At 39.3% G+C, this 20,695-nt stretch overlaps 1 protein-coding gene across 2 annotated transcripts in view; it reads left to right on the forward strand.

The window, feature by feature from the left end:
• Eea1 (early endosome antigen 1) overlaps nt 1–20,695 on the forward strand; it is a 90,264-nt gene that overhangs the window by 52,502 nt on the left and 17,067 nt on the right. For both annotated transcript variants that reach the window (XM_057757592.1, XM_057757593.1), the window contains 8 exons: nt 4,172–4,375; nt 5,076–5,276; nt 6,521–6,634; nt 9,375–9,530; nt 11,374–11,513; nt 13,537–13,867; nt 14,036–14,137; nt 15,176–15,370. In XM_057757592.1, coding sequence (XP_057613575.1) covers nt 4,172–4,375; nt 5,076–5,276; nt 6,521–6,634; nt 9,375–9,530; nt 11,374–11,513; nt 13,537–13,867; nt 14,036–14,137; nt 15,176–15,370 — 1,443 coding nt within the window. The remainder of the gene's footprint in view (nt 1–4,171; nt 4,376–5,075; nt 5,277–6,520; nt 6,635–9,374; nt 9,531–11,373; nt 11,514–13,536; nt 13,868–14,035; nt 14,138–15,175; nt 15,371–20,695) is intronic.

Below are 20,695 nucleotides of genomic sequence, written 5' to 3' on the forward strand. Positions count from 1 at the left end.
TGTTCAATAAGTGATCATTATGTCTAGTCTCAGCCAAGGAACTAATTCTGTATCTATTTATGGCAGTAAGTGAAACACCCAAAAATGTCTGCTGTTATGGAGAGCTTACTGAGGGAGGCAAGCAATAGGCGTGATAAATAAGCAAAGCTCACAGTTACCTAAGTGCTGTCGTCCTGTACAAAAGGAAGGCCAAGCCAGGAAGCATGCATAGTGTTGGAAGTGTTGGGGTTGCTAGGGGAGGCTTCTGTGAGACAAGAGACCTGGAAAGGGAGGTTGTGAGCTATGGCACGTCAGGAAGAAGAGCATCAGGTGTGCTAACAACTCCTGAGGTGGCGGTAAATCTCAGAAACCAGAGGAACTGGTTGGAGTGGTGTGGTATTAGTTAAAGGGACAAGATTACAGAGATTACATGGCTCAGAACATGTAGAACTTCATAGGTAATTTTAAGGTGTTAATTTTATTTTTGTCTTTGAGAAAATGGAAGGCCCTAAGGAAAGGAATGCTATGATCCGGCTGACTTCCCAGGACTTCTGTAGCTGCTGTGTCGTGAGGAGACTGAGGAGAGCGTTAGCAGAAGCAGAAATTAGCTGGGAGATTACTGCCGTTCAGACAAGAAATGTGATTTGAACTGGAGCAGAAGCAGTACAGGTAGTGAAGAGATGACTGTAGGCAAAGCTGACTGCTTTGCTGATAGACTGATGGAGAACCTCGAGAGAGAAGAGAAGTGTGACTAAGGATTTTTGCCCGAGTACCAAACTAAATGAAAACTGGGGATCGTGTTGTGTTTGTCAACAGGAAGGTCTTTGGCCTTGGTTAGAGAAATTTGGATAGAAAGATGGATGAGCACCAGATGGGAGATTCATGAGAGAGAAGAGTCACTAGATTATGTGACTGTGGGTTATGCTGGGACTTTACTGTTAGGAGTGGGAGAGAAAGAGCATGAAAACTTTCGGAGAGGTCAACAGCTAAGAGCGCTTTCTATAATTCCTCCAAATTAGCTGATTCATCTAGTGCATAGACCCCCGCTGGAAATGGCAGCCGACTCTCTGAGGGAAAACAAGGGGCTTGAGTGAACATGCTCAGTTCCTCATTCCCTACTCAGAATATGGGCCAAGAAAAGTCTGAAGAACTAAAAACAGTAAATATAGTTCTAGTATTTCATACATTTACAAAGTAATTATGGGAACATAGAAGACAGTTTACCTGGCCCAAACAGAGTCTGGAAAAGTTAAGTTGCAGGAGACTTCTTAGAAATGGCAGCCCGAGTCACTGAGTCTGTTATTCCTGGGGTAGATGTAGAGATGATGATAGAAGTAGATCCCAGGTAAAGTTGCATGGACATGGGGCTGGAGAGGTGGTTCAGTGGTTAAGAGCACTGGCTGCTCTGTCAGAGGACCGGGGTTCAATTCCCGTACCCAGATGGCAGCTCACAACTGCCTATAAATCCAGTTGCAGGGGATCCAACACCCTCATACAGACATGTATGTGAGCAAAACACTAATGCACATAAAATTACTTTAAAATTGCATGATCAAGAATACGGAAGCTAGTATAAATTAAACTGTTAGACTTTGCTGGAGCTTAAAATCTAAAAACTGTAATGTAGATGAGCAGAGATATCTAGTAAACTTTTAAAATAAACTGAGAATCTTGCTTAGTATAATTTTAATAAAGTGATAGAAATGAAATATATATAACTGATAAGTGAGAGATGTGTGGGAGCTAGGAAAATATAAATTATGTTTGAAACTTAAATGTGAATTATATGAAGAGTGGGTAGAAACTAGAGGGAAATTTGGTTCAGGGAGAATTTTGAGAAATGAAGAGATCTGACTAGGTTTCTCGTTCATGATGGAGCCTGAGAGATTTCAGGGGAAAAGAAGTGGCTAGGGAATTAGATGACAGGAAGCTGTGGTCCCGCACACCATGGGGAATATACTCGGCTTACCCACTGAAGCTTAGAGGAAGGGAGGAAATATGGGCACATTCATGGAAAGGAGGTAAATATCAGCCATCTACAGACACAGTGCACAGGGAAGCGGATGTAAAATCAAGGTAGATCATCTCCGGAAAGTCGTCCGTGTCAGGATATATTTGTAGATAGAATAGTTGTGTCAGGCAAGTAGGGGCTGAGCGTTTGGGGGAGTGCTGAAGCTCAAGGAGTTACAGAGAATGTTGAGGTGAGGGTCTTATTCCAGTAAAAACATGGCTGGAAAGATGATCCTAACTGTTTAATGGAGATTGGTGCTTTAGTGATACAAATCTGTGGAGATTTGTGTTTTTATTCTAGAAATGTTCAGAAGTTCAAGGGTGAAGAAACAGGTCAGTACTGATCTAGTTGGTATTTAGTGGGGTGGTTGCCTGGGATACTCCAAGGCGACAGGAGATGAAAGGTGTGACTGCAAGAGTGGCCTGCTTTCGTGTGTGAGGTTTAGACAGGAAAGTGAGGCTACAGGGAATCATCTAGAAGGAAACTGAAGTGATTGGCGTCAGAGATGGAATGGGAAGATATGAAGTTGTGGTCAGAGTAAGACAGCCATACATTTTAGCTTTCATAATTTCAGACTATTACAAAATTTTGTATGTGGGTGATTGCAATATAGAGAGAGTTCAGCCCAGGAATGAAGGCGATGTGGGTGTTGAGGCTGTGCTCTTAATTCTGTGTGCATTTTATATTTTGTAGAAAATTGGCAGAAATTGAGATTAAGACAATGACTAAATCTGGTCTGAGTTCTTCATTGAATCAGGTAGGGATTTGCAGATACCAGGAGAGGGTAGAATAAGGAAGAATAGCATGCTTCCACACCAGCAGGGGGCTTTTAGAAGCAGGGACCGCAGTAAAAAGGCAGGGGAAGGCCAGCCTCCTGTTCTGCTGGCAGAATAGCCTGACCACATAGAGGGGAGATGGGAGATGGGGTGATGGAGTCTGCGCATTGAAAACCAGATCTCAGTGCTGAATGGAAGCAGCGGTTTCTGCGGAGAGCTCTGCCCTGGCACTCGGATTCCAGAAGAGTAGTAAAATGTGAGACAGTTCCGGGGGGGGGGGGGGGCGGGGAGGACCAGGAGCAGAGAACAAGTAGGCAGCATGGCTTTTCATGACCGAAGCTTAGCGGAATGAGAAGCGCACTTGAAAGTGACTGAATTTTCAATGTCTCAACACTAACAGAAATCATTAGACATGCTGGGCATCTACTCATCACTAGCACGCACGGACTACTGTAAAGCTAGGCCTTTATTCTGGGCAACGACTGCTTGACTGTTACAGAGAGGAAGGCAGAGCCAAAGGCATCGGGGCCACGTAACTTGAGAAGGTGGATATTGTAGGAAGAAGAGGGCTTTGCTGATTTGAGGTCCTGTTGGGTATAGAGCGAGCTTACATACTTGACCATGGTGAGAGTGCAATGATCTTTGAGAAGTGTGGTGGCTCAAGATAGGGTTCCTCATCCTATGGACCAGGCTGGCCTCGAGCTCAGAGACCCATCTGCCTCTGCTTCTTGAGTGCTGGGATTTAAGGTGTGTACCACCGTACCCAGTGTGCAGTGGTCATTTCCATTTAGAGTTAATTTTATAGCATCTATGTCATATCTCAGATATATAATAAGTAATAAAGTCAAGATACTCACTTGTGTCGCGTGTGTTCTACTGGGATGTGGAAGGAGGTAAATAAATAAACACGAGATATATAAGCTAGATGAGTTAGAGGCTAAGTGCAAAGCAGTGGAAAACCAGTATATAGAGTATTGGAAATGTAATGACCAGGGCAGCTTGAGCTAGACATTTGAGCAGACGTTGAAGAGGAGGGAGAGAATCATTTGGCTGTTAGGGAAGCATTGCAGGCAGTAAGGTCGTTAGTTTAATGGCTCTGAGGTAGGAGTGTGCTTGGTGCAGGCACTGAGTAAGTTCTACGTCTGGAGAGGATCTGATGCCTAGGAAGTAAGGTCAGAGGACTAGGGAAAGTGAGATGTAAGCTTTTCTGTTAAATTCATATGTGTAAATAATGTAGAGTTATGTTATTAAATATGTGATTTTGATTAATTTTACCACAATAAAGTAATAGTTTTTAAGATGTAAGACCAATACTTTGGATGATTAAAATTAATATCAATCTTTCCATGTTTCAGAAATAACTTTAAACTTTTCATCCTTAAAATAGTAGTTTAATTCTTTACAGAATGATTTGGAACAAGTGTTACGTCAGATTGGTGATAAGGACCAAAAGATCCAGAACCTTGAAGCTTTACTGCAGAAGAGTAAAGAAAATATTTCCCTGCTGGAAAAGGAAAGAGAGGATCTTTATGCAAAAATCCAAGCTGGCGAAGGAGAGACTGCCGTTCTTAATCAGTTGCAAGAGAAAAACCACACTCTCCAACAGCAGGTGCGTGTGCAAACTGCCAGTGTGGTTCTGAGCTTTGCTCTAATCCCTGTGAATTATATTGAATGTTTTATAAAAAACAGTTCATGATCCTGGCTTTTCTTGTTTTAAAATGTTATTTTTTGTACCATCATATTTGACATCAAGGTAGGTCACTGTGTACTGAAGGCTGCCACCATGCTCTGACAACAGATGTCCCAGGAGGTGATCTATTACCTGTGTGACAGCAGGTAAATCACTAGGTCTCTGGAAGAGTGGAGATGTGACTGATGGGACATATGTGTCCTCGGCCTTTGTGACGTTTCAAAAAGAAATGAGCAACAAATCATTAAGTTAAATGTAGTAATCAAGAGTTAGCTACTACTGAGTATTGCACAATATTTCAAACTCAACAGTTGTTTATATTTTGATAATGTATTTGTCTTTAGATAATATATAGCTTCATAGTAGCTTTAATAAATTATTCCAAAATTCATATGCAGTTTAAGAGAAATGTACAAACATTTTAACTGAGGCTGGGTGCAGTAGTGCACGCCATTAATCCTAGCACTCCGGAGGCAGTGGGAGAACTGGGGAACGAGAATAACAAGGTGCTTGTGAAAGTAGTTGTGCATAATGAAGATATTCTGTTGCTGCTTCAGTGGGAGCCTTCCTTTCGCTGTGGTGTGCACACTTTGTAATTAGAGTCTCGCATGTGCAATAGTTGGCTCAGCTCGTGGAGAAGCTGAAGAATCAGTCGGAAAGCCACAAACAGGCCGAGGAGAACTTGCATGACCAGGTCCAGGAGCAGAAGGCACATCTCCGGGCTGCACAAGACCGCGTTCTTTCCCTGGAAGCCAGCATCAATGAACTAAGCAGTCAGCTAAATGAAAGCAAGGAGAAGGTCTCTCAGCTTGACATACAGGTACGTGTGCTGTCCAGTGAGTGTGCATGCATTAAGCATCAGTTTTAGATTTTACACGTTGCACTTTCTTTCCACTTTACCCGTTAGTGGAGAATGAGACTACAGATTAAATTATTTAGTCCCTTGAGGTTTCCTATGTCCACAGATATTGTTCTTTCTCCCTGTGCAAAGGTGATTTCTGTAACGTAACTTTTGATTCCTACTTCCAAGGTACTTCCTAGTAGGATAGTCTGCACAGTGCAAAGGTAAATTAGCACATTCAGTGAGCCTGCTCTTAGTGCCTTACGCACTGAAGCCCTTACTTAGTAAGCTGCAGTAGTGTAAGTTGCAGCAATCTCTGATCTGCATGCATATGATACTTTATCAAACATTATTTCTGTGAAGATCAAGTATTGCGTTATTGAGAAATCATTATTTGGAGTTTTTCTGCTAAAATTAGTTATTATGTACATTTTAGATTTTTGTGTTTGCTGATCTTTTGATTTATCATTTTATTTAATTTCAAATGTATTTATATTTTTTCTATTCTTTGCTTTTCTTACTAGTGGTGGATTGTGCTAAAGTTATTTCAGTACTTATACAGGTCACTTGATAAAGAAGGCACAACTTTTAGCTCATTTGATCATTTGATTCTTTCAGAACTTATTGTGGAAAACCTGAGGTTTTAAATGTGTGATTTCTGGGCTTTTTATGAGCATCAAAAATATAACTTTTTATATGAGAAATTACCTGGAAAGAGTGAATTTTAAACATGCCTCTAGTTTGTTTTATTGATGTCCAGATCTGTGGTGCCATCATTTTCTGTGGCATAGTTCAGATTGTTGTGATCCCGGGGAACTGACATTTCTTCCTGAATACAGTGGCCTAATCCCTGAAAAAGAGTGTGCAATTTATGTCTAAGACAGGGTCTAAGCATGTAGCATGAACTAGAACTCACAGTTCTTTCACCTTTGCCTCTTACATGTCAGGTCACAGACCTGTGTCCCCCAGTCCTAGAACCATTTTTCCACAAAGGGGCCCCCACGATGGTATGCTGGTGTCGCAGAGGGACAGCTTCTCGTTGTCATCTGACCAGCACCAGGAGTCTCCTCCTGTACCTGCTTCTCTTGGGGAGACTTTCACATAAGTTTTTCAGTGTTGCAGTTACGTAATTTTTGAATAGTTTTGTGACAAAACTAATGTGTCTTAAGAGAGAAGGACAACAGTCAAATATGGGGTTCAGTAATCTGTAAATTTTGTTTCAGATTAAAGCCAAAACTGAATTATTGCTGTCGGCAGAAGCCGCAAAAACCGCGCAGAGAGCTGATCTGCAGAATCATCTGGATACAGCTCAAAATGCATTGCAAGACAAACAGCAGGTGAGGGTCTGGTAATGGCACAGTGTAGCCTTGTGTTTCCTGGTTAGATTAATTGCTGATTTGTTAAAATGATGACCCACTTAATATTCTTGTAACAGTCTTTCATACCCCCCCCTTTTTTTTTTGTTTTTAGAACCAGTTGGGCAGGTACTACAGGGGCCAGAGGAATGGATATAAAAATATTATGTTTTTTATAAGACTACTGTGCAGGTGTGGTTGGGCTTCCTAAGATTGTTTTGTGTATCCTAGCTAACCTAGGCCATAGTAAGAGATGAAATATTACTTCCAAGTGTGGGATTGTTGCCTTTTCACCTCAAGAACCAGTGGTTGGGGATGTGAGGTAGGCCACCATACTTAACTTTTAGCAGACAGACTGCCTGGGGCCCAGATGTGCTTGCCCCCGAAACAGAGGAAAATGGTAACTGTTTCCATTCGTTCCAAGAGCCCTCATTCTCTTGGCAGTAGGAGGGAGGACGGTTAGATGACAGCTTCTCGCGTCAGTGTCAAAGTGCCAGCGACCTTCCTCAGCTTCTGCGAGGGAGGAGTTTAGACTCTGTCCTAAGAGATGCTGCTGCAGTTTTAAGCCCATTTTAAAGAGAAATTCAGAAGTGCATCAAATTCTAAAAGCAGATCAGTTTTCTATATTGACCCTCTACTCTAATTCAATCTTTCCCCGTAGGTAGAAATGTTTTCGTTAGAATTGGTATATATCATTCCAGACCTCTGTAAGCACTGAAAACATAATTACGGGTTTTGGTCGTTGCACACACTATTTTCCTCATACACATGAAATCACTCACAAGTGGCTATGGTGCTTGAATGTACTTACATCTGGAAAAGTGTTTAGTCAGGTGTGTGACCAGAGTTGGAAATGGTAATGTGGAAATATTTATAAGAGTGACCATGTAACAGTGTAGTCTTTATCTGAATATTACCAAAGCCATTCGTGAGCAAGAAAAAGATAACAATAGCAGTTTCTGGCACATGCTTGATGAGGTGTTAATATCCTTGTTATTTAAAAACATTGTAAGAAGGAAATGAGTCTCTAGGGAAATTTAGGCTGACCATTGCTTATCTAAAAATACCCTCAAAACAAAAATTTTGGAGCAACAATGATGGATTTGGAACAAGTAGAATTTTAAGTTTCTTACTAAGGATTATTAATCTGTAAAATCTATATTCCAAGACCTGAAGTCTCAAAAATTCTGGTTCTGAGCATTTTATCTGTAAGGAATACTCTACTTATGTACAAATATAAATCTGTATTATAAAATATTCAGGTTTCTTAAGAATGAGTTACAAGTTGAGGCAATAATGATATAGATACATTTGTCACTATAGAGAGAAACTCTGTATGTGTGTCTGCACAGAGATATACAGACGGACAGGCAATACAGTATGTGTATCTTTGCATGAAAGTGTGTGTGTATGTATATTGTGTGTGTGGTATGTATGTATGTCTCTGTGTGTGTGTTTCGAGAACTTGAGAATTGGGTGGAGAATGGGGAGCAAGTCTGGAAGGATGATCAAAGCAAAGAATTTAAGAAAATGCCATAATGAAACTATTACTTTGCTAATTAAAAGTAAAATAAACTAAAAAAAAACCTTCAGAATTTCCATATTTTGTAGCCTTTCATCCTAAGGGAGTAATAGTTATAAAGATTGTATTTGCATCTCTGGTAGTAAATGCAGAAAGTGTAGTAGTAACCTAAGAATTTAAACTAGATTAGTAAGAAGTAGATTGGCTAAAAAATGAGTCATACCAATAAGATGGAAATTTATGCACTTATAATGTAGAAAACAGTATCAAAAAAGTTATATGGTAAATTATTGTGATAAAAATAAGGACTTTTAAAAGCATTCAAAGAAGATTCTATTTTTACTTAATGTATATAGTTATTTGTTGAGGGCCTCACACTTGCTAGGAAAGCTACTACTGAACTACCTCCTCAGCCTGTTCTTAATAAGCTCATAAAATAAGTAGAAACCAAATTAATAGCAGACAAGACAAGAAGGAAGAGTTAGAGTATTAACAATGATTACCCATGGTAGACTTACTACAATTTCTATTGTATTTTTTCTGTGAAACTGTATATTCTAGTGATTTTGGTAAGTGTTACAGATGTAACAACTACAATATTTTTAGAATATAATTTCTAAATAGTGTTTTAGAAATTGAAAATATTCAACTACAGTATAGTAGTCACTGTTATTAACTCATTCAACGATCTGTCATATGTTTTAGCTTTTAGATAATAATTCTAGAAAATTATTAAAACATTGTTAACTGACTAGAGAAGCAGCCCAGTGGCATCGCACCTACATAGCACGTATGAGACCCTGGGTTTGGTCTAGTTGAGCCTTTGTTGCTCTTCCAGAGGACCCGGGTTCAATTCTCAGCACCCACATGGCAGCTCACAGCTGTCTGCAACTCCAGTTCCAGTAAATTCAATACCCTCCCTCTGGCACCAGGTATGCATGTAATGCTTTCAGGCAAAAAAATCTCAGACATAATAAATCTAAAAAATGTTTAAGTTATTTAACTATTACACAAATAAGCTTGGGACCTTACATTATGTACAACTTAATGTTTTTTGTTAGTGGGCATGGATAACCTCTGATAAGTCATTGGATGTATCTGAAGTCTTACTCCAGATATTTGCCTATATAAAATTACATTTTTCAGTTTCACTTTGAATATCGGAGTGCTCCTGCTTTTCTTCCATGTGTTTTTCTGCAGGAGTTGAATAAGGCTGCTGTGCAGCTGGATCAAGTCACGGCGAAGTTAGAGGAGAAGCAGGAGCACTGCAGTCAGCTGGAGAGCCGTCTAAAGGAGTACAAAGAGAAGAACCTCTCTTTAGAACAGAAGGCGGAAGACTTAGAAGGCCAAATTAGGGTTTGTATACAAACAGTTGAATTTGTCGTGGTTCCTACTTGGCCGCTGTGGAGTCTGATGAGCTCCACAGAATCAGAGACTTACGTAACAAAGAAGGGTGAAGTGGTGTCAGACTTCCAAATTACTGTATCAGTGATCTTGAATTCCATTTTCCATTCCTTCATTAATGGGCGACTTGTCCAAACAACCATTGACAGAGTGCTCTTTTCATTGTAAAGGGTGAGATATTTCCAGGAGACACCAGATAGTATAATTCTATTGGCCCAGACTCTCCTTTTTGATATTTTCCATTTCCCTACATCTTATTCCAAAATAATACTGTGTATAGTGACTTTTTTCCCTTTCAAAACTTACTTTTTGGATTTTGCTTCTAATTTAGTAATGTATTTAAACTCTTACAGGCTGAACCTTACCTTCAGATAATTCTAAATGAGGTGTTGATTTACTAAAAAGATGAGATAATTAGGCATATCAGAGAAATCTGAGTTTAGAATTACCAACAGTTAAAATATTCTTATGTTTCCTATTAACCTGCCCTTCCATAATCAGCTGAAGTATGATGTATGATTATTACAGAATTATAAGGATTACAGGATTATTATTACATGAATAGCTATACCAGTATAATGAGAATTCTGTTTGTGGGCTTTAATGCCAACAGTAATCATAATGACAAATTAGACATGGTTGAAAAGAATAGGTAATGATATATTATATAAAAGTGAGCAGAGAGAACTCCTATCTGGGAACCTTTCTCAAATAGCTGTAATTGGTGCCAGAATCTCTGGGGTACTGTCACATGATTAGTGGTTATAGATAACATCTTATACTGCACCTTTCAAAAACCTAGAAAAATGAATTTTGAAAGTTTTAGCAGAGAGAAAAGGCAAACAAAGATATGTCTAACTCGATTTAAGTGTAACATTAGTAGGTGCCCAGTTGGCATATATAATGTCTATGTTTTGTGTTTCATTTGGGAAAATAATTAAATGAGGGCTAGGGAGATTGCTCTGTTAAGGCCTGCCATGCAAGCATAAGGACCTGAGTTTGGAGATTTGACATCCATGTAACATGCCAGGCATGATGGTAAGGGCAGACAGAAAAGGAAGGGTCCCTGGACTTATTGCTTGGCCAGGCTAGCAGTGTCTGCAAGCTTCAGGTTTAATGAGAGATCCTGTCTCAGAAATAAGGTGCAGAGTTATTGAGAAAGACACCCAGTTTTGACATTTGTCTTCCATCCCCCGAAGGCACGCAAACACACACACACGATAGAAAGCACATTGCTTTTATTTAAACCTGATTTCATAAATTTGAAAAATTAGACACATGGTAATATGTATGAACTGCCTAGCAGTACACTGTAAAGATGACATCTAAACTAAGACACTAACTAAGCAAAGTCAGGAATTTTGAATGCCGTCTAATTAGGGTCAGTGGATGTCAGTTCGAGGACTACATGGCAAATCTGTTTATTTTTATGTTAAGCATCTTGCTATTCCATGGTTGATAGTTGCAAATGCATAGATAATATATTTTAAGTGGGTATAGGAATGACCTGTTTTGTTCAAACTTGAATTAACAGACTTTTGCTTTTTTAATAAATATTTATGTTTAAGTTGATTCTTTATCATTAATTTTAAAAGTAACCACTGACTTATGTAAAAAGCCTAATCTAGATTCTGACAGATTCTAAGCAGAATAATTTCCTCATTCAGTAGTGGTTTCAGAAAGTGTTTCTGTAAATAGTTTATCAATAACAATTCGAATAAAGACTAAATGTTATAATATTTGATAATAGATTAGTTATTGTCAGATTCAAGTAGATGCTGTACTTCACCCACAGACGCTAGAAGCTGATGCTCTTGAACTTAAAGCAAGCAAGGAGCAAGCTTTGCAGAGTCTACAGCAGCAGAGGCAGCTGAACACCGACCTGGAGCTCAGAACTGCAGAGCTGGGTAAACAGCTTGAAGAGGAGAAGGAAATGTAAGCTGACTGTCCACTTTAACATGGGGGCCTGTTTGTTGGGGTTTCTGTCCTGCACAGTTCCCACAGCCAGTAAGCCCCCAAAGAAAATCACACCAAAGTCTACATTAGATATAAACTGATTGGCCCTTAGCTCAGGCTTCTTGTTAACTCTTTTTTTTTTAAAGATTTATTTATTTATTATGTATACAACATTCCTTTGATATATACTTGCATGCCAGAAGAGGGCACCAGATCTCACTATAGATGGCTGTGAGCCACCATGTGGTTGCTGGGAATTGAACTCAGGACCTCTGGAAGAGCAGTCAGTGCTCTTAATCTCTGAGCCATCTCTCCAGCCCTCTTGTTAACTCTTGAAACTTATATTAATCCATTGTTCTTATCTGTTAGCCACATGGCTCAGTACCTTTTTCAGCAGGGCAAGTCACATCCTGCTTCTTTGGTGGTCTGGGCAGGACTGAGAAGGGAGCTTCCTTTTTCCCAGAATACTCCTGGTTCTCATTACCCCGCCTCTACTTCCTGTCTGGCCAATCAGCGTTTAAAACATGATTGACAGAATACAGACAATTCTCCTGCACCACTTTATCTCTTACGATTCTGTGTGTTTTCACTGTTCTGAGAGACAGTGCTACTTTGGGGTGTGTGTGTGTGTGTGTGTGCGTGTGCGTGCGTGCGTGCACACGCATGTGCATCCACTGGTTTTATATACTACTGATGTTAATGTAATTGAAACAAAGTCATTGTTGCTTAATTTCATTTTTCGTTATTCACTTTGTTCTGTAAAAATTGGTTTAGTCATTTTTCAGCAGTAATATGGTACCTGTTTTTCACGAGCATTCATTTCAAGTTGTTGGCCAGTTTGAAATGGCTGATATAAAATTTTGAAATACTGGAATGTGTATATGTTTCACTTAAGAACAGTCAAGTTTCTGCTCTGAGATACTAAGTATAGAATGGGTTCTCATTAGGAATGATTTGTTTTTCAACTCTGTATAAATTTTTACAGCTTTGATGTTAATTGAGTACTTAATTTGCTTTCTCCTGCTGTGCTGAAACACTGAAGAATTTGGAGAGGAAAAGGTTTATTACCTCTTACAGGTTAGAGTCATCATTAGTGGAAGCCAGAATTGGAGGTCAAGGTAGGAACCAGGAGGCAGGAGCTGAAGTAGAGGCCATGGAAGAGTGCTGCTTCCTGGCTTGCCCCTGATAACTTGGCTCAGCCTACCTTCTAATACCACTAAACTACCTGCCCAGGGATAGCACTGCTCATCGTGGGCTAGGCCTTCATACATCAAAGGCTTGAACATAGACTTACCCACCAGTCAGCTTGTGTCACGTTGACAATAAGTAATAGCCAGTACTTTGCGTGTAAGGAGAATTCCAGAAGCAGTGTTCATTCTTAAAGTTGGATTTTCACTTCTCGTTCGTTCGTGGAGCTCATTCATTCTTGCATTAACAACTGTATTTACGGATCAGGGCTAGCAGATCACTCTATAATCTCATATATTTGAGTTAAACAATTTGTCTTTTTTTTTTTTAAGTAAAATGATTCCTTTAAAAATATCTTGCTATATTATGGTAAATGCTTTGATATTCAGATTCATCAACATGAATGTTTTATATTTCTAAGGGAACAGGCAGAGTTCTGTGTCTGCTTAGGTAATAGCACACTGAATAGGTTCTTTAGGGGGCTAGAAAGCCTTTGCTGGTTGTTGTCGACTTTGTAGGATTTGTTAGCTGAATTTCTCTGATGACTTACTATTAATAACAGGACTGGATTAAGTTAGAAAGTATAAATAACTTTTCCCTTTCTAAGGAAATCGTGTATGTGATGTTTCAAGGCAATTTTCAGTGGTTTAAATTTTGTTAGTGGTACACAAATAATTTTAAAGTAGACATATGAGCCATTAACATTTTAGAGAAATAAACATTTCATTGATTTCCTGGTTTTTTAAATTATTTCTTCTGGTACATATTTGATTAGTAAATTTTACATTAATTTAAAAAATTCTTTAATATCCAGAGTGTCCAGTACAAAATTGGATCTGCAGAATAAATCTGAAGCCCTTGAAAATATTACACAAACTCTTACCAAGAAAGAGGAAGAAAAAGTGATCTTGAAACAAGAATTTGAAAAGTTAAGTCAAGATGCTAAGAAACAGCACAAGGAGCTGAGTGACAAACTCCAGGCGGCAGGCTCAGAACTGAAAGCGGTGGAGGCCCAGAAAGCAGCTCTGATGGCGGAGCTTTCCACGGCGAAAGAAAAACTCGCACAGGCTTCTGACTCCTTAAAGAACTCCAAAAGTGAATTTGAGAAAGAGAATCAGAAAGGAAAAGCTGCTATCTTGGATTTGGTTAGTGGTTTGCGATTACTTTCTTATGCAGAAGTCATTATCTTATTAAAATGCCCAGCTGGCGTGTGTGCTGCGGTGGGGGGCTTATTTCTTTCTATTTTTCTTTCTAAGCCGATAAACCACTTTTAAGTTCTTACTGACATTTTCTGTGTAATGTTCCTTTATTAGGAAAAGGTTTGTAAAGAATTAAAGCATCAACTTCAAGTCCAGACAGAAAGTACACTCAAGGAACAGAATGAGCTGAAAAAGTCACTTGAAAAAGAGAAAGAGGTAGTTTTCTTTTCTTTACTATGAATATGTAAAGTGTAATAGGTCTTTGTACTTTCCAATTGCTTTCATCCTGATATGGACATCAAGGGAATGTTTTTCTCTAAAATGTAATGGCTCACATATTTTTCGAGACAGGGTTTCTCCGTAGTTTTTGGTTCCTGTCCTGGAACTAGCTCTTGTAGACCAGGCTGGTCTCGAACTCACAGAGATCCGCCTGCCTCTGCCTCCCGAGTGCTGGGATTAAAGGTGTCACATGTTTGTTTTAAAATTGTTACTTGTGATCTATTTACCACTAACAAAATTTAAACCTGTTTAAAATGTAAGCCAAATTAAGAAATAAGAAAAAGAGGAAATTGAATCAACCATGAGAATTTTAATTAGATAGGGTTAAAGAACATTATAGTTGAAAAAATTAATAGCTTCTTAAACATGTCTTATTTTATAGCTTTCCATAGTTTTCATTTTTAATGCTGTGATAAACATGGACCAAAAACAGCGTGGGAAGGAAAAGATTGTGGCCTACACATCCTGATCACAGCCCATCCTTGAGAAAGCCAAGGCGGGGACTCAAGCAGAAACTATGGAGAAATGCTGGTTACTAGTTCATTCCACAAAGTTTGCTCAGTTTCTTATATACCAAGGACCACTTGTCCAGGGGTGGCGGCACCCACAGTGGGCTGGGCCCACACACACATCAATCCTGTATCAAAATGCCCACAGATTTGCCCACAGCCCAGATTGGACGTAGGTCCTCAGATGAAGCTCTTTACAGATTACTCCAGTTTAGGTCAAATTGACAAAAGCCATGTAGACAATGGTAATATTTGATGATGACTAGATAGCAACAAAAAGATATTTCTGTACACTTAATGAAGTTTCTAGCTATTTCCTATTGTTAGTTGTTTGTAAAATAAGTCATGTTTGGAAGGTGACCAACAGGTTCAGCAATACCTGCCCAGAGCAGCGTGTTCCTTTAGCAGATGCTCAGAAGATGCGCTTGAGTGAGTGCATGAGTCAGACAGGTTTCATTTCTTTTAGATTTCTCAGCAGTCAAAGGTGGAGCTCAATTCACTCAAGGAAGAAGTCACACGGGCTCAAAATACATTAAAACAAAAGGAAGAAGAAGAACAGCGGCTTCAGGGCAACATCAATCAGCTCAAGCAGTTGGCCGAACAGAAGAAAAAGCAAATTGAAGCACTTCAAGGAGAAGTTAAAAATGCTGTTTCACAAAAGGTATTGATGAAAATTTGTTTATCATTTTAGTTGGAAGAAAAAATTGGAAGTGAAGGTAAAAATTGAGAGATTTATTATTAGTATATATTTAAATTGTTGTTAAATATATGGCTTATGTTTGATATATGATTTAAGTCTGCCTGTTCCATTCATTGAAAATGTCAGCTAATTATTTAAAATTTTGATGTTAATCATTTGTCTAATAGTTGATGTCTTTGTATAAAAATACATAGATATAATATTTGACATGGGTCAATTATGCATCACTTCTACTGTCTTAGGAAAAAAATCAGGAATTCACAATAAATCATCTTTACCTATGGGAAAATGACAGAAATTATGATGTGAAATGTATTTTAGAATTTCAGCAATGTCAGATTTTGTATAGTATAGCTGACATTTTAAATTATACCAGAATGCTTTTATTTCCTAGAATAAGGGGACAGTTTATTGCTAATCATCTGGTTTACATTCTTAAACACATTCTCATCTTGTTCAGAATGAGTTGTAAAACAGACTGTGTTTAGTGTAAAATACTGGAGCCACACAAGCTCTTTCCTCAGTGGTAGGTTTTGCATATTAATTGAGAGAGGGTACAATCCTTAGTCTGTAGAATAATGTAAATATGTCCTAGAGGAAAAAGAATACAAATTATAAACAGAACGTCTTTAGCTTTATGTTTACTAGTTTTTCTGTTTTGCTATATTACATAAAATTAATTTTCTAAAAATAGTCAAGTATAGAAACATTTCTTTTGTGCTTTCACATGTAATCAGAAATTAGGATATAGTTGTATTTTTGAACTGTTTCCTTTAATTTTTTTTTTAAAAAATCTTTCCTTATTTTATATACCAATCCTAGTTCCTACTCCTTCCCCTCCCTCCTGCTCCCTCCTCCTTCCTCCCACCTCACTCACATTCATTCAGTCTTCCCATGGGGAGTCAAAGTCTAGCATATCACTTTGAGGCAGGACCAAGGCCCTCCCCCTATATCTAGGCTGAGCAAGGTATCCCTCCAAAGAGAATGGGCTCCAAAAAGCCAGTTCAAGCAGTAGGGATAAATCCTGGTCCCACTGCCAGTGGCCCAAAGACGGCCCTACCCACACAACTGTCACCCACATTCAGAGGGCCTGGTTTTGGTTTCCTCTCTGTCTGGAATTAGTGAGCTCCCCTTAGTTAGCTCAGGTAAGCTGTTTAGGTGGGTTTCCCTACCATGGTCTTGACCCCTTTGCTCATATTATCGCTCCTCCCTCTCTTGGACTGGACTCTGGGAGCCCAGCTCAGTGCTTTGCTGTGGATCTCTGCATCAGTTGCTAGTTGAAGGTTCTATGATGACAAGATAGTCATCAGTCTGATTACAGGGGAAGGCCAGTTCAGGCACCCTCTCCACTATTGCTTAGGGTCTTAGCTGGGATCATCCTTGTAGATTGCTGGGAATTTCCCTAGTGCCAGGTTTCTTGCTAGTCCCAGAATAGCTCCCTCAATCAAGGTATCTCTTTCCTTGCTCTCCCCCTCTCTCCTTCCCCCATCTTGACCATCCCATTCCCTCATGTTCTCCTCCCCTCTCTCCCTTTTCCCCTCCCCTTCTCCTCTTCCCCTCTTCTTACCAAACACCTATACTCCCAATTTTCTCAGGAGATCTTGTCTATTTCCCCTTCCCAGGGGGATCCATGTTTGTCTCTCTGTACCTAGCCTCTCTGGGGTCGTGGACTACAAGCTGGTTATCCTTTGCTTTACGTCTAATACCCACTTCTAAGTGAGTACTTTTTGTCTTTCTGGGTCCAGATTACCTCAATCAGGATGTTTTTTCCCCTGGTTTCATCCATTTGCATGCAGACTAAGATTTTTTTTTAAGCTAAGTAGTGCTCCATGTGTAACTGCCACATCTTCTTTATCCGTCCTTCAGTTGAGGAGCATCTAGGTTGTTTCCAGGTTCTGGCTGTTACAAATAATGCTGCTATGAACAGAGTAAATGTCCTTTATGTATAATTGAGCATCCTTTGGGTATATGCCCAAGAGTAGCATTGCTGGGTCTTGAGGTAGGTTGATTCCCAATTTTCTGAGAAACTGCCATACTGATTTTCCAAAGCAGCTGTACAGGCTTTCATACCCATTCTGTTAGCCTGTGTCTTTTTTAGGTGAATTGAGTCCATTGATATTAAGAGATATTAATGACCAGTGATTGTTAATTCCTGTTATTTTTCAGTGGTAGTGTTTGTATGTTACCCTTCTTTGGGATTTGCTGGTGTGAGGTTATCTGTTTCCTGTATTTTCATGGGTGCAGCTAACTTCCTTGGGTTGGAATTTTCCTTCTAGTACATCTGTCCAGGACCTTCTTGCTTTCAGGGTTTCCATTGAGAAGTCAGGTGTAATTATGATATTCTGCATTTATATGTTACTTGGCCTTTTTCCTTTTCAGCTCTTAATATTCTTTCTTTATTCTGTATGTTTAGTGTTTTGATTATATGGTGAGGAGACTATTTGGTTCATGCTATTTGGTGTTCAGTAAGCTTCCTGTGCCTTCATAGGCATATCCTTCTTTAGGTTGGGAAAGTTTTCTTCTGTGATTTTTTTAATTTATTTTCTGTGCCTTTGAGCTGGAGTTCTATCCCTGTTTTTTTTTTTTTTTTTTTTTTTTGGTTTTTCGAGACAGGGTTTCTCTGTGGCTTTGGAGCCTGTCCTGGAACTAGCTCTGTAGACCAGGCTGGTCTCGAACTCACAGAGATCCGCCTGCCTCTGCCTCCCGAGTGCTGGGATTAAAGGCGTGCGCCACCATCGCCCGGCTTATCCCTGTTTTTCTTAGGTTTGGTATTTTCATGGTTCTGGATTTCCTGGATGTTTTGTATTAAGAATTTGTTGGATTTAATATTTTCTTTGACTGATGAATCTATTTGCGCTATCTTCAATGACTGAGATTCTCTCTTCCATCTCTTTTCTGTTGGTTATGCTTACATCTGTAGTTCCTGTTCATTTACCCAGATTTTCCATTTCCAGAATCCCCTCAATTTGTATTTTCTTTATTGTCTCTATTTCAGTTTTCAAGTCTTGAACTGATTGAAGTATTTGCTTCACTTGTTTGATTTTTTTTCTTGGTTTTCTTGGCTTTAAGAGATTTATTGATTTCTATTTTTTTTTGTCTTTTCCTCCATTTCTTTAAGGGAATTTTTCATTTCCTCTTTAAGAGTCTCTGTTATCTTCATAAAGTTATATTTAAGGTTGTTTTCTTTTGCTTCCTCTAGGTTAGGATGTTCAGGTTTTCCTGTTGTGTGACCACTGGGTTCTGGTGTTGCCATGTTGCTTTTTGGGTTGAATGCATTCTTGCATTGGCGCCTACCTATCTCTTCCTACAATTGATGCAAGCAGCGTCTTTGCCCCTTGGTCCAGTCTTTATAGTCAGTGTCTGTCTCTCTTGGACTGATCATTGCAGTTGCTGTCTGTGTCTTAGGGAGCCGCTGAGGTCTTTCGGGTTTGGGGGTAGAGTGGGACTTGTAGATTACAGGGTCTGATCAATTAGGGATGAGGTGGTGTTGGAGCAGCCTGTCTGCAGAAGGCGGCTTGCCTGCTGGCCGGCCAGTGTAGCTGAGGCTGGGGTTTTAAGCCAGGGGCCTTGTAGTAGGGAGCTGTGGGCCTCTTCCCACAGCCCGGCTCATGGCTGCCTGGCTAGCTTATGCCCCAAAATAACGACACACAAACTCTATTCTTTTAAACACTGCTTGGCCCATTTCTGTTCATGTATATAGCACCCCAAGGAGCGCTTACCGGGAGATTCTAGCCTACATCCATCCTGGGTCGGAGCTTTATCGCATCTGCCGGGGAGAGGGGAGCATGGCGTCTGCTCCAGATAGCAGAGCTGTCGAGTCTGAGCTCACTTCCTCTTCCTTCCAGCATTCTATTCTGTTTACTCCACCTATCTAAATTCTGCCCTATCAGATGGGCCAAGGCAGTTTCTTTATTAGCCAATGACCTTCCTCCATCATTTCCCCTTTTTCTGTTTAAACCAAAAAAAAAAGGAAGGCTTTAACTTTAACATAGCAAAATTACATACAACAAAACAGTTATCAAGTAAAAATTACAATATTTACATCTATTTTATCTTTATCATAACTAAGGAAAACAATAACTATCTATATATTCTTTAACTCCCTCAAAGACTCCAGAAGGATATAATATTACCTAAGCAAACAAGAAATAAGCAACTTTCAAACTCTAGAAATGACAGAGACATCTTGCTGCCTGGACAGCCACCCAAAGTTCCTCTGTACCGTTGGGGCATCCATCTTCGGCTTACAGGTCCATAGTGTCCAGCAGACATTTCCATGAAGCAGGAAATTTCAAAGGCAGTTCAGTCACTATCTGCTGTGTCCTGCAGAATGTCTCTCATGAATTCATGTCTCTTTCATGAATCAGGAACCCCAAAAGATCATTTCACCTTTAGGCAAGTTCAGCAGTCCTCTCTCTGCGGGTTCTTTGTGTCCAGTTTATACAATAGTCCAGGCAAGAGCAGTTTCTTGCCCAAATAGCTATCAAACTCCCTAAGAATCCTCTTCGATGCCCATCTTCTTTCTTCTTGAAGTAGATTGGTGCTGCCAGGAGCAGAGTGTCTCATTGTCATGAAAAACCCTAAGTTATTAAAACATTTAAAATGCCATATTCTGTAATCTTTGAAAGATATGATGAATGCCTATCTGAAATATATCCATGCACATCTAGAAAATCTAACTAACATGACTACAAACTTGACTATTATAGATAACTATTCATTAACAACTTATATACATTACATTTTTAAGTGAACTACACAATCACAATACCTTAATATCAGAAATACATATACATATAATAAAATTGACCTTAAATTAATATCAGTAAACCAAGATTCATATCAATGCAAATTATTCACATCTATATTATCTCCCTCTTTAAGTGTAAAAGAACATTTATGAACAATATATGGGAACATGGGCGCAGTTTTTTCTCTCCAAACTGCTTCCTGCTGAATGGGGGCGCTGTTATTCGGGTCTTTTATGGGATAACCTGTCTGCTAGGTTCATCTCAGTTGGCAGTTGAGCGAAGCAATTTTTTAAGGGTGTTCACAGCAACCCTTCAGGAGGGCGTGGTCTATCATACCATATTGGGATCGAAGAAGCAATCCACAGTGTCCCATCCTCTGTGAAAACAAAAGAAGAATCTCTTTTCCAAAGTATCATATCCTTAGATCCAAATTCTGAAGTCAAGGTATTTTGAAAATATCTATCTTGGATTAGTTCAGCAACATTTATAAACAAATATCTTTTAGCATCTGTTGCTCCTTTCTCAGCATTAAAAC

This window comes from Chionomys nivalis, chromosome 25 (assembly GCF_950005125.1).
Source record: "Chionomys nivalis chromosome 25, mChiNiv1.1, whole genome shotgun sequence".
Taxonomy (NCBI): Eukaryota; Metazoa; Chordata; class Mammalia; order Rodentia; family Cricetidae; genus Chionomys; species Chionomys nivalis.